Source organism: Hyla sarda, chromosome 1 (genome assembly GCF_029499605.1).
Source record: "Hyla sarda isolate aHylSar1 chromosome 1, aHylSar1.hap1, whole genome shotgun sequence".
NCBI classification, from domain to species: domain Eukaryota; kingdom Metazoa; phylum Chordata; class Amphibia; order Anura; family Hylidae; genus Hyla; species Hyla sarda.
In genome coordinates this window covers 129,222,824-129,236,701 of record NC_079189.1, presented here as the reverse complement: position 1 = coordinate 129,236,701, position 13,878 = coordinate 129,222,824, and the positions used below count along the sequence as shown (strand labels likewise).

Genomic DNA, 13,878 nt, shown 5'->3' with positions numbered 1-13,878 from the left:
TGTGATCTCTGAAGGAGTGTAATACATAGTCAGGAATGACCGCCATTTTTTAAACAATGGTTTTGCCGTTTGTTCCTTGTGCTGTATAGCCTCTTTCCTCTCTAAATTAAAGAGATGTTTTAATGCCTCCACTAAATGAGTGATCGTGGTAACAGATAGCAAGAGCCATTCACACAGTAGGTTCAATTTAGCGAGAAACAAAACTGTGTGTGAAATAGGAGACAGATGGCTATATGTGTAACCGTCAGTTGACTTTTTCACAGAAATATGAAAGAGGGCCTCATATTGACCCATACTCAACTCAGCAGGGGCCATTAGCAATGATTTAAGGAAGTTCAACACTAGGTCCCAGTAAGCTTGAACTCGTGGACATAACCAAATACAGTGATAAAGGTCAGCATGTGGTAGTGTACATTTAGGACAGTAATCATTTCTAGAGGGGTTACTTATAGATGGTGGTAGGGTGAACGCATATATAGCAGAGTGTATAAGTTTAAGCTGTGATTCCCTCCATTTCTCATTAGTAAAATTTTTCCTAAAATCTGACCATCCCACCAAAATATGTTCTGGAGCATCAGTATCTTGTAAGACAGTCGCCCATTTCGATCCTATTGCTAGTGAAGGGGGGGGGCGTACCATTTGCGAAGTTTATAATATAGCACTGAGATAGATCTATCTGTTGTGGAAGTGAGAATGAAGTCAAAATCATTGGGGTTCACTTCCTTGGTAAGGTCCTTAAATTTAGACCTGCAGAATGAGCGAATTTGATTACCGTATTTATCGGCGTATAACACGCACTTTTTAGGCTAAAATTTTTAGCCTAAAGTCTGTGTGCGTGTTATACGCCGATACACCCCCAGGAAAGGCAGGGGGAGAGAGGCCGTCGCTGCCCGTTTCTCTCCCCCTGCCTTTCCTGGGGTCTAGAGCGCTGCTGTCGGCCCTTCTCACCCCCTGGTTATCGGCGCCAGGGGGAGAGAAGGGGCAGCGGCACCCATTGCCGGCGCCGCTGCCCCGTTGCCTCCCCCCATCCCCGGTGGCATAATTACCTGAGTCGGGTCCGCGCTGCTGCAGGCCTCCGTCGTGCGTCCCCGGCGTCTTTGCTATGCGCTGAACAGCGCGGCGCATGACGTCAGTGCGCCGCGCCGTGCATAGCAACGACGCTGGGGACGCACGACGGAGGCCTGCAGCAGCGCGGACCCGACTCAGGTAATTATGGTATACACGCGCACACACGCACCCTCATTTTACCATGGATATTTGGGTAAAAAACTTTTTTTACCCAAATATCCTTGGTAAAGTGAGGGTGCGTGTTATAGGCCGGTGCGTGGTATACCCCGATAAATACGGTATATTGGAGAAAATGTGAGGAAGGAATAGCATAATGTTCAGTCAGGTCCTGAAACGTGTACCACCTTCTCTCCGTAGGATGAATGAGATCTCCTATTAAATTGACACAATTCTGACGCCACAAATGAAATAGAGACCTGTCACGACCAGCTGAGAAATCTGGCGTATACCATAGGGGGAGGTGTTTTGAACACGAAAAAGGTAATTTCAATCGTCTACTCAACTCCCTCCATGTAGCCCACGTGTCTATAAATACTAAGGAGCGTCTGACAACTGGCGGCAGAGACCAGTATGAGCAGTGAAGGAGTGCAAAAGGATGCCAGGGCATTTCTCCAAAGGTAGATTACAGTAAAAGGAGGTGTTATGGTACCAATCCATAATATGTCGCAGTAGGCACGCTAAATTGTAACATCTAATATCTGGGAAGTTTACCCTGCCCACAGTGGGAAAAAGCATTAATTTTCTCAGAGCTATGCGCGGTTTCTTCCCAGCCCAGATACATTTTGTAGACGTAGAAGTCAGTATGTTAATGTCAGAGTGCGTCAGTAGCAACAGTATAGTTTGAAGAGGATACAGCAATTTTGCGAAGCTACACATTTTAATGAGATGGCATCTGCCTAGGAGTGATATAGGAAGACTGTTCCATTTATACAATTCTGTCTGAATCTTATGTATTAACGGCGGGTAGTTTAGAGCGTACAACGTTCGGGGCTGTTTACCAATCTTAATCCCCAAGTATGTAATGTGTCGGGGAGCAATCGGGACTCCCAGCGAATATATGTGTCGGGAGTAACTAAGATGTGGCCTTTTCAATAGTAAAAGGGATGACTTATATGCATTCATCCTGTAACCCGAATATGATCCAAACTGTCCCAGAGCATGTAAAACGCTTGGTATATCCCTCACCGGATCCTGCATGTAAAGGATCACATCATTGTTACATAGTTACATAGTTAGTACGGTCGAAAAAAGACATATGTCCATCAAGTTCAACCAGGGAATTAAGGGGTAGGGGTGTGGCGCGATATTGGGGAAGGGATGAGATTTTATATTTCTTCATAAGCATTAATCTTATTTTGTTCCAGGAATGTATCTAATCCTGTTTTAAAGCTGTTAATTGTTCCTGCTGTGACCAGTTCCTGAGGTAGACCGTTCCATAAATTCACAGTCCTCACGGTAAAGAAGGCGTGTCGCCCCTTGAGACTAAACTTTTTTTTCTCCAGACGGAGGGAGTGCCCCCTCGTCCTTTGGGGGGGGTTTAACCTGGAACAGTTTTTCTCCATATTTTTTGTATGGGCCATTAATATACTTATATACGTTTATCATATCCCCCCTTAAACGTCTCTTCTCAAGACTAAACAATTGTAACTCCTTTAATCGCTCCTCATAGCTAAGATGTTCCATGCCCCATATTAGTTTAGTCGCGCGTCTCTGCACCCTTTCCAACTCCGCAGTGTCCCTTTTATGGACAGGTGACCAAAACTGAACAGCATATTCCAGGTGAGGCCGTACCAATGCTTTATAAAGGGGGAGTATTATGTCCCTATTGTTACGCCGAGCGCTCCGGGTCCCTGCTCCTCCCCGAAGCGCTCGCGGCGTTTCTCTCCCTGCAGCGCCCCGGTCAGACCCGCTCACCGGGAGCGCTGCACTGACATGGCCCGCGGGGATGCGATTCGCATAGCGGGACGCACCCGTCCGCGAATCGCATCCCAGGTCACTTACCTGTCCCGGTCCCCGGCTGTCATGCTCTGGCGCGCGCGGCTCCGCTCTCTAGGGCGCGCGCGCGCCAGCGCTCTGAGATTTAAAGGGCCAGTGCACCAATGATGGTGCCTGGCCCAATCACCCTGATTAGCTTGCACCTGTTCCTTGCCCTACTTATACCTCACTTCCCCTGCACTCCCTTGCCGGATCTTGTTGCCTCGTGCCTTGAGAAAGCTATTACTGTGTTACCCATACTGTGTTCCTGACCTCCTGCTATTCCATATTGACTACGAACCTTGCCGCCTGCCCAGACCTTCAGCTACGTCTGACCTTGTCTCTGCCTAGCCCTTCTGTCCCACGCCTTCTCAGCAGTCAGCGAGGTTGTGCCATTGCCAGTGGATACGACCTGGTTGCTACCGCCGCAGCAAGACCATCCCGCTTTGCGGCGGGCTCTGGTGAATACCAGTAGCTACTTAGAACCGGTCCACCGGCACGGTCCACGCCTATCCCTCGCTGACACAGAGGATCCACTATCAGCTAGCCGAATCGTGACAATCATCCGCATATAAAGAGGCTTTGACTTCAGTAGTTCCAATTGTAATGCCCTGGAACAGTGTGGAGGTAGTCAGATATCTCGTCAAGGGTTCCAATGCTATATTAAATAGAAGGGGGGACAGCGGGCAGCCTTGTCGGGTACCCTTATTAATAAGAAAAATAGTGGTTAGAAAGCCTAGTAGAGATATTCTGGATTTAGGAGAGCGATATAGGGAGTGTAACAAAGTTCGGAAGGGGCCTCTGATCTGCATAGCATCCAGCACCGCATCTAACTACCCCCAGCTGACATTATCAAATGCCTTTTCAGCGTCCAATGTGAGTAAAGAAGGGCAGCCATGGGCGTCAGAGTGATCCTGGACTGCATCCAGAACAGTCAGGACAGTACGTAAGTTTGTAATGGTGGCTCTTTGCTTCATAAAGCCCGCTTGTGCGGGGGAAATTAGGGAAGGCAGAATGTTCGCCAGCCTGTCTGCCATACTGCTAGAGAGGATTTTCGAATCTACATTGATCAGGGATATAGGTCTGTACGAACCAGGATCCAATAGATCCTTATTCGGTTTGGGTATGAGTCTCACATAAGACATAGAAGCTGAATCCCAGGAAGCCTGTCCCTGCAAAATCTGATTAAATAAATCTGCCAGTGTGGTAGATATTTGTTCTTGAAGACGTTTGTAAAATTCTCCGGTCAGGCCATCCGGGCCAGGAGCTTTCATGTTTTTGAGATGCTTAATGGTGTGCACAACCAATTCGGGGGATATGGGGGCATTGAGAGCTGCTAACTGATCCTCATCTACAGTTGGTAGGGTGACTTTACTAAGAATAGTGTCTATAGGTTGAAAGTGGGAGTAATGATCCCCCTCAGGAGTTTTAAGTGATAGTAAGGAAGTTGGCGGATTCTGACCCTTGGCTAGAGAGGCCAGTAGGCGTCCCGATTTGTTTCCAAACCTATGTAAAAGAGACTGAAATTGTATGTGATAGTATTTTTCCCTCTCTACCAGCCAGTTGTCATATTCTCCCTTGGCCCTGGTCCAAATTTGCTTGCGATCAGGAGTGGGGTCCGATAGAAAATCTGTATATGCTTTCTGCAAGGATTCATTTGCAGTGGCATATTTGGTAGCTAACTCTTTTTTTCCCCCCCGCAACATACAATATTATACAGACTCGTAATACCGCTTTCGCAGTATCCCAGAATAAAACCGAATCATGAGAGTGTAAACCATTATGCGTCACGTATTCCAGCCACCAACCTTTCAATAGCTCGGCAAAAGAGTCATCTTTGTACAGGACAGTTGGAAATCTCCATATAATATCCGTGCCATGTGGGTGGCGATCGGCCAGGTGAAGCATAATGGGGGCATGGTCAGATATAACCATACCTTCTATGTGTGTGTCCAAAACCCTAGAACCCAGAGAAGAGTGTAGTAACACGAAGTCAATGCGTGACCAAGTATTCTGTGCGTGAAAGAAAAAATAAAACTGTCTCTCAGCGGGGTTGTGGATCCTCCAGGGATCAATTAAAGAAGTATGTTCCATAAGTGGTTTCATAACCTGATCACGCCTTAATTCTGACCTATCCGTAGTAATGGATCTATCTTCTAAAAAGTTTATAACAGAATTGAAGTCCCCCCCCTACAATCTTTGATGATATAGAGTCTGCCAGTATTTTGGATTCCAAGGAAGCAAAGAACGGTTCATTTGCTCCATTAGGTCCGTACACATTGTATACGCTGTAGGTTCCATTGGGGGAATCCACAATTAAATGATGAAGTCTACCTTCTGAGTCTGCTATAGATTGTAGAACCTTATGGTGGAAACGTTTACTAATGAGCGTGACCTCTCCGGCCCTTCGGTTGTCAGAGGCCGAACCCAAAACAGTGCCAACCCACAGCTTTTTTAGTCGGAAAAAATCTGATTCCGGGAGATGCGTCTCCTGTAGTAAGGCAACATCTGCCTTCAGCTTACGGAGGTGCCTAAGAACCATCATGCGCTTCTGAGGGGAGCGCAACCCCTTAACATTCCAGGACACTACTCTCATATATTAGTACAATATATATAGCTATATGCATACCTCGATAGTCACAGTAGAAGAGGGCGGAGGCGGAGATCCCGGACGACAGCTGCGGACATACAAGGGAACAGAATACATAAAACATACAGTATAGAAAAATATGCACCAACGGAAATAGGGCAACTCCCTCAACCTGTTAAGGACCAAGGGCGTAAACTTACGCCCTGAGTCCCGCTCCCGTGATATAACGCGGGGTTACACGATAGCCCCGCATCATATCACGGCGGGCCCAGCGTCATAGTGAAGCCGGGACCCGCCTCTAATAGCGCTATTAACCCTAAAAACGAAAGTGAAAGTTGCCGGTTAGCTCAGGGAGCTGTTCGGGATCACCGCGGTATAAGATCTGAGATCCAGGCTTGAGCAATCAATCGCCAAAAACAAATCTCTATTGAGATGCATTGAACACTGTTAAAGATCAGTAAATGCAATGTTATAGCCCCTTATGGGAGCTATAATATTGCATAAAAAAGTGTAAAAAAAATCATTAACCCTTTCAATTATCCCTTCCCCTAATAAAAGTTTGAATCACCCGGCATTTCCAAGAATAAAAAAAAAAACTGTGTAAATAAAAATAAACATATGTGGTATAGCCGCGTGCGGAAATGTCCGAATTATAAAAATATACCGATTTTTTTCAGTAGTAATACAAAATCAAACCTATACAAGTAGGGTATCATTTTAACCGTATGGACCTAGAGAATAAAGATAAAGTGTCATTTTTAACGAAAAATGTACTACGTAGAAACGGAAGCCCCCAAAAGTTACAGAATGGCTGTATTTCTTCTATTTTGTCGCACAATGATTTTTTTTTCCGTTTTGCGTAGATTTTTGGGTACAATGACTGATGTCATTACAAAGTAGAATTGGTGGTGCAAAAAATACGCCATAAGACATGTCTGACCCCTGTGTGTCCTCTGCGGCCTCCGACTGTGGCAAGGAGTCTGTGGCAGGAACTGCCGCCTGTTCTATGGGTGCCGCGGCCATCTTGGCTTCTCTGCCCTCCGAAGCTGTGGGAGAGCCACCCAGGGTACGCTGGCTGCAGTGCGTTCTGGTAAGGAACCGGTCCATAAATCGCTTACCGGAACCTTCCCCTCCGCTATTCCTCCAACTTAGATGCTATGTGATGCGGGTATATAGCTGGTAGCAGGGTGCGAGGCAGTCTCACAGTCGGGAACTGTTGCGAGCACGTCCTCACATCCCAGCGCCGATTATTTCCATCATTTACACTTTCAAAATAACAGAAAACAAAAAAGGGCATCTGCAAAAGTTTGGGCACCCTGCAGAATTTATAGCATGCACTGCCGCCTTTACAAAGCTGAGACCTGCCAGTGTCATGGATTGTTCTTAATCATCATCTGGGAAAACCAGGTGATGTAAATCTCAATGGTTTTAAATGCCCAGACTCATCTGACCTTGCCACAACAATCAGCACCATGGGTTCTTCTAAGCAGTTGTCTAGAAATCTGAAACTGAAAATAGTTGACGCTCACAAAGCTGGAGAAGGCTATAAGAAGATAGAAAAACGTTTTAAGATGTCAATATCCTATGTTCGGAATGTAATTAAGAAATGGCAGTCATCAGGAACAGTGGAAGTTTAAGCAAGATCTGGAAGACCAAGAAAAATCAGACAGAACTGCTCGCAGGATTGTGAGAAAAACAATTCAAAACCCATGTTTGACTGCACAATCACTCCAGAAAGATCTGGCAGACAAGAGTTGTGGTACACTATTCCACTATAAAGAGATACTTGTACAAATATGGTCTTCATGGAATAGTCATCAGAAGAAAACCTCTTCTACGACCTCACCACAAAAATCAGCGTTTGAACTTTGCAAATGAACATATAGACAAGCCTGATGCATTTTGGAAACAAGTTCTGCGGTCCGATGAGGTTAAAATTGAACTTTTTGGCCGGAATGAGCAAAGGTACGTTTGGAGAAGAAGGGGAACAGAATTTAATGAAAAGAACCTCTGTCCAATTGTTAAGCATGGGGGTGGATCAATCATGCTTTGGGGTTGAATTGCAGCCAGTGGCACAGGGAACATCTCACGAGTAGAAGGGAAAATAGATTCAATAAAATTACAGCAAATTTTGGATGCTAACTTGATGCCATCTGTGAAAAAGCTGAAGGTAAAGAGATGATGGTTTCTACAAATGGATAATGATCCTAAACACACCTCAAAATCCACGGGGGATTACATCAAGAGGCGTAAACTGAAGGTTTTGCCATGGCCTTAACAATCTCCTGACCTCAACATAATTGAAAATCTATGGATAGAAGAGGTTAAAAGAGCAGTGCGTGACAGACAGCCCAGAAATCTCAAAGAACTAGAAGACTTGTAAGGAAGAATGGGCAAAGTTACCTCAAACAAGAATTGAAAGACTTTTGGAGATTGTTTTCATCTTTCCTTGGCTTCTTTATGCACATTAAAACAAATTTTTTACCTGGGGTGCCGAAACTTTTGATCCCCACTGTATGCACCAAAATAACTTGGAAAAAAACAACAAAAAAACTAGTGGGTTTTAGCTTAGTAATTAAATGAGGGCCAATATCTTTTAATATAAAATTGGTGTGTGGCATTAATAAAGATTGCACTTTTATTAGCAATAAGTATATGGGAACTATGGGTTTTGTTGGATGACCTGATGGTGATCTATGGAATTGTTGTGGCATTGAAATAACCCTCTATTTACTGGTCTCACCTTTGTTGAAATACAGAAGCTAAACACATAAAAAAGACATGTAGAGTAACCTCTTTTTTGGGGAGAGCCGGGGTGTTGTTCAGGAGATGGATAGGGGATAAGTTTTTGTGGCATGATATATTTCCTTTAACTTTTATTCTGATACTAAGCCTAAAATTGTAAAGCCCAGAAAAGTTTGAAAGTAATGAATATTGGGGCGGAGCCTGATTGCAGAGCTGCATGGCTGCTTAAAAAAGCAGCTCTCCACAGCTTGATACAGATATCCTGCATAAAGAACTTATTCCCCATGCAAAATGAGGAGAACGCAGAAACCTCAAAGAAGCCAGACTCGAATGGTGAAATTCCTTCATAATCAACAACACAGGAGCCCGGCGAGGCCACCCAAGATGGCGCCGGCGCTTCACACTGAAGCATAAAGGGAAGATGACTCGGGCAGAAAGCTTCTGTGGCAGTAAAGCTGATTCTGGGACCGAGGGCACGCAATTCTCACTGACCAAATCCTTCCTAAAAAAGGCAGTCCAGCAAGCTGTGGTGAAATCTATGAAGGTGGCGCTGGCGCCGGTCTTACAGGAGCTAGCAGAGATCAAAGCAGACGTCCGGCATATTGTTTCCCACACGGAACACTTAGAAGAAGCTCTCACTGAGACGGTCTCATTCTGTGATACAATAGCTCATCATCTATACCAACTGGAGGCTTAAATAATTGAGGACCAAGAAAACAGAAGTCGGAGGAAGAACATATGGATTAAAGGGGTGCCGGAGTCACATGCAGCAGAAGCCCTGCCATCTGTGACACAGCAGGGAGAAGAACGCGCAGCGGCCATTGTGGTGGAACGAGTACATAGAGCCTTGCGGCCTCGGCCTCCACCGAATAAACCCCCCCAGAGATCTCATATGCGGATTTCTAAGTTTTATTAAAATTTTCTTCAATTTTGTCGCACAATTATTTTTTTTTCCCGTTTCGCCATGGATTTTTTGGTAAAATGACTAATGTCACTGCAAATTAGAATTGGTGGCACAAAAAATAAGCCATCATATGGATTTTTAGGTGCAAAATTGAAAGCGTTATGATTTTTAGAAGGTGATGAGGAAAAACTGAAAATGCAAAAACAGAAAAACGCTGAGTCCTTAAGGGGTTAAAGTTTGGACATTTACACGCGTTGCGGTATAATTTTATTTTACTACTTTTAAAAAATTATAACTACATGCACCAAAATTTATATTTGTAAAATTGTCATCTTCTGACCCCTATAACTTTATTATTTTTCCGTATACGGGGATATATGAGGGCTCATTTTTTATCGTTACCATTTTCGTTTTGATCGCCTTTTAGAAATGTTTTTAGGGTATACAAAGTGACCAAAAATATGCAATTTGGGGCTTTGGAATTTTATGTGTACGCCATTGACAGAGCAGTTAAATTAACATTATATTTTCATAGTTCGAAGATTTATGCACGCGGCGATGCCACATATGTTTATTTTTATTTACATTTTTTTTTTAAATGGGAAAAGAGGGGCGATTCAAACTTTTATTAGGGAAGGAGTTAAATCACATTTATTAACAATTTTTTTACATTTTTTTTTGCTGTGTTATAGCCCTCATAGGGAACTATAACATACAATACCATGATTGCAGACACTGATCTATGCAAAGCCGTAGCATTGCATTGATCCGTGTTATTGGCGCTTTGCTGCTCCGGCCTGGATCTCAAGCACGGAGCAGCTGAGTGACAATCGGACGGCAGGAGACAAGGTAAGAAGCCTCCCGCTGTCCTCTCAACTTTTCGGGATGCCGTGATTTCACCGTAGCGGTCCCGAACAGCCCACTGAGCTAACCGGCAACGATTTTCTTCCGTTTTAGACGTCGCTGTCAACTTTGATCACGGTGTCTAAAGCGTTAATACTGGACATCAGCCCAATCGTCGATGTCCGGTATTAGCCGCGGGTCCTGGCTGCTGATAGCAACTGGGACCTGCAGGGTATGACGCGCGCTCAGCTCCCGAGCGTGCTTCACATAACTGGAGCCGGTCATTAAGTGGCTAAAGAGTACCTATCACCAAATAAAGTTTTCTAAACTAACTCAGGCTATGTTCCCTAACTACTCCTAACGTCACTCCCGCCGATAAAAAAAATTTCAGAGCTTTAAAAAGCTGTGTATCTTACTGTTCTTCTTGCTCCTATAGTGCAATCTCCCAGCAGCAGAAAGTGGGTGTTTCCTAGCTGGCATGACATCACTGAAGCCTGCTGGGAGACCACTTCTGCCCTCGCATGGTTGCAGTGCTGTGATGAATAGAAGACCTCAGACTCTGTGCAGCTTTCAGTCTGTGCAGCTTTTAACCCCTTAAGGACGAGCGCCGTAAATGTACAGCGCTGCTAAGAAGTTCTTAGCGCACAGTGCCGTACATTTACAGCGCAGCTTTCCTTGATCATCGCGTCTCTGGATGCGGTGATCGGAACAGGATGACTGCTGATATCTATCAGCAGCCATCCCGGCATATCGCCCAGGGGGTCCTGAGACCCCCCCATGTAGGCGATCGCGGCAAATCGTCGGTCAATTCAGACCAAAGATTTGCCGCTATTCCGGATCAATCGGGTCTCAGGTGATGCGGTAACCCGGGAAAAAAAGGGTGAATGGGGCTGTCCGAGACAGCTCCATTCACCCTTTCCCAGCAGGAGTGAGGTGGCACGGGTGCCGCCCCGCGTTCACGTGATTGATCGGTCGGAACAACCGACCAATCACGGACCTGCTGGGGATGGCGATCGAAGCGGAGATCGGTGCCGGCGGGGGTCTCCTACCTTGCCCTGGTCCGGTGGGGGTCCCCACGTGTCCGGTGGCGGCGTCAGGAGCAGCAGGATCGCTCCCAGCGGAAGGATACAGCGGCGCGGTCCCGGCGGCAGGATACAGCAGAAGGTGAGGCCTGTTCACCTCTTACTGTTGCTTAGCAACAACTCGCAGCATGCATAGCCAAAGGGCATGCTGGGAGTTGTAGTTTTGCAACAGCTGCAGTTCCAACTACAACTCCCAGCATGCCCTTTGGTAGTCTGTGCATGCTGGGGGTTGTAGTTTTGCAACAGCTGGAGGCGCATTTTTTCTATGAAACAGTGTGCATTCAGCTGTTGCAGAACTACAACTCCCAGCATGCACAGATTGCCAAAGGGCATGCTGGGAGTTTTAGAAGTGTGCCTCCAGCTGTTGCAAAACTACAACTCTCAGCATGCCCTTCGACTGTCAATGCGTGCTGATTGTTGCAGTTTTGCAACAATTGGAGACACATTGGTTGTGAAACTGAGTTTGTTATCTAACTCAGTGTTTTGCAACCAGTGTGCCTCCAGCTGTTGCAAAAATACAACTCCCAACATGCACTGAGAGACTGTACATGCTGGGAGTTGTAGTTTTGCAACAGCTGGAGACACACTGGTTGCGAAACACTGAGATAAGTAAAAAAAAACTCTGTGTTTCGTAACCTATGTGCCTCCAGCTGTTGCATACTTACAACTCCCAGCATGTATGGCCTGTCAGTGCTTGCTGGGAGTTGTAGTTTTGCAACAGCTGGAGGTTTGCCCCCCCCCCCCATTTGGATGTACAGGGTGCATTCACACGGGAGGGTTTACAGCAAGTATTCTTCTGCAAGTTTTAGATGCGGCAAATTTTCCGCCGCAGCTCAAATTCCCAGCTCAACTCACTATAAACCCAACTGTGTGAATGTATCCTAAAAACACTACACTACACTACACCTACACAAAATAAAAAGTAAAACACTACATATATACAAACCCCTACACAGTCCCCCCCCCAAAAAAAAAAAAAAAAAACAGACGGCAGTGTTTCCAAAACAGAGCCTCCAGCTGTTGAAAAACAACAACTCCCAGTATTGCTGGAGACCACTGGCTTGCTGGAAGTTTTGCAACAGCTGGAGACACCCTGTATTTTTATGCCGGATTCAAATCACCAATTTAGGCCTCAAATGCGCATGGCGCTCTCTCGCTTTGGAGCCCTGTCGTATTTCAAGGAAACAGTTTAGGGCCACATATGGGGTATCTCCGTACTTGTGTTACAAATTTTGGGGGGCTTTTTTCTCCTTTTACCCCTTATGAAAAGGTAAAGTTGGGGTCTACACCCGCATGTTAGTGTAAAAAAAAATTTTTTTACACTAACATGCTGGTGTTGCCCCATACTTTTAATTTTCAAAAGCAGTAAAAGGAAAAAAAGACCCCAGCCAACGGCTGTCCATGCTGGGCATGCTGGGAGTTGTAGTTTTGAAACATCTGAAGGGCCACAGTTTGGATACCACTGCATTAGGGTGCATTCACACCACCTTTTTGCAATACAGCTCCCGTATACATTTTCAATGTGAAAACCGTATTGAAAACTGTATACATTGACTCTCCATTGAAAACCATATGCCAAAAGATGCATCAGGTTGTGTATGTTTTGCATCCTGTAAGGTTATGTGTTTTTTTCCCATAGCCTACCACGGTTTTTGGTCCGGGTGAAAAACTGTATTAAACCGTATACTTTTTTTTAAATTTTTACATGGGATTCAATGGTAACCGTACAGAGCTAAATGTGCATACGGTCCCATCCGGTTTGCACCATATGGTTTTTGACTTTGCACAGTTTTTTTTTCTTGGAATTTCAATCAAACAAATGAAACGTTATTCATTATGGAGTGAAAAGTTAAAAACTTATACTTTTTTTTTTTTTTTTTTTTAACGGATGCAACCGGACATCATTTTTTAAACTGTATACGGTTTTTAACTGCATACGGGTTAAAATTTGTACACACGTTTTGATACAATTTAGTCCGGTTTTGAGGAATGAGTTTTTCATCAAAAAACTGATATGGGAACTGTATTGCAAAAACGTGGTGTGAACCCGTGGGTTCACACCACGTTTTTGCAATACAGTTCCTGTATCAGGTTTTTGATAAAAAAAAATAAAAATGGATTCCTCAAAACCTGACTAAACTGTATCAAAACGTGTGTACAAATTTTTATCTGTATACGGTTTGAAAAATGATGTCCGGTTGCATCCGTTTTTTACGGAAAAAAATGTATAAGTTTTGAACTTTTCACTCCATTATGAATAAAGTTTCACTTGTTTGATTGAAATTCCAAGAAAAAAAACTGTGGAAAGTCAAAAACAGTATGGTGAAAACCGGATGGAACTGTAAGCACATACGGTGCTGTACGATTACCATTGACTCCTATGTTTAAAAAAAACGTATACGGTGTAATACAGTTTTTCCAACCTGGTAGGCCACGGTTTTCTGTCCAGAAAGAAAAAGTAAAAAAACGTATGGTTTGAAAAACGGAGACAACCGTATACAATATGGTGCATACGGTTTTGAATGGGAAGTCTATGGGCACGGTTTTCTGTGCGGTTGCATACGTTTTTTTTAATAAAACCGTATGCTGAAACCGTATAGCAAAAAACGTGGTGTGAACCCCAAGCCTCTTCCTTCAGGCATCCTGTAATCACCAGAGAGATTCCCATGTCC

At 44.6% G+C, this 13,878-nt stretch overlaps 2 protein-coding genes across 3 annotated transcripts in view; one reads left to right on the top strand and one right to left on the bottom strand.

Annotated features, from left to right (window-relative positions):
* TMEM192 (transmembrane protein 192) overlaps positions 1-5,764 on the bottom strand; it is a 113,230-nt gene extending 107,466 nt beyond the window's left edge. Inside the window, exon 1 of the mRNA XM_056561302.1 lies at positions 5,672-5,764. Coding sequence (XP_056417277.1) covers positions 5,672-5,749 — 78 coding nt within the window. The 5' untranslated portion in view covers positions 5,750-5,764. The remainder of the gene's footprint in view (positions 1-5,671) is intronic.
* The window catches only part of KLHL2 (kelch like family member 2), a 223,970-nt gene that overhangs the window by 40,008 nt on the left and 170,084 nt on the right, over positions 1-13,878 (top strand). The window contains exon 1 of one of the 2 annotated variants that reach the window (XM_056561221.1): positions 1,426-1,548. The exons of the other annotated variant lie outside the window; for it this stretch is intronic. The gene's annotated coding sequence lies outside the window, so the exon portion shown is untranslated. Of the gene's footprint in view, positions 1-1,425; positions 1,549-13,878 lie in introns of those variants that run through there. 2 annotated transcript variants of the gene reach the window in all.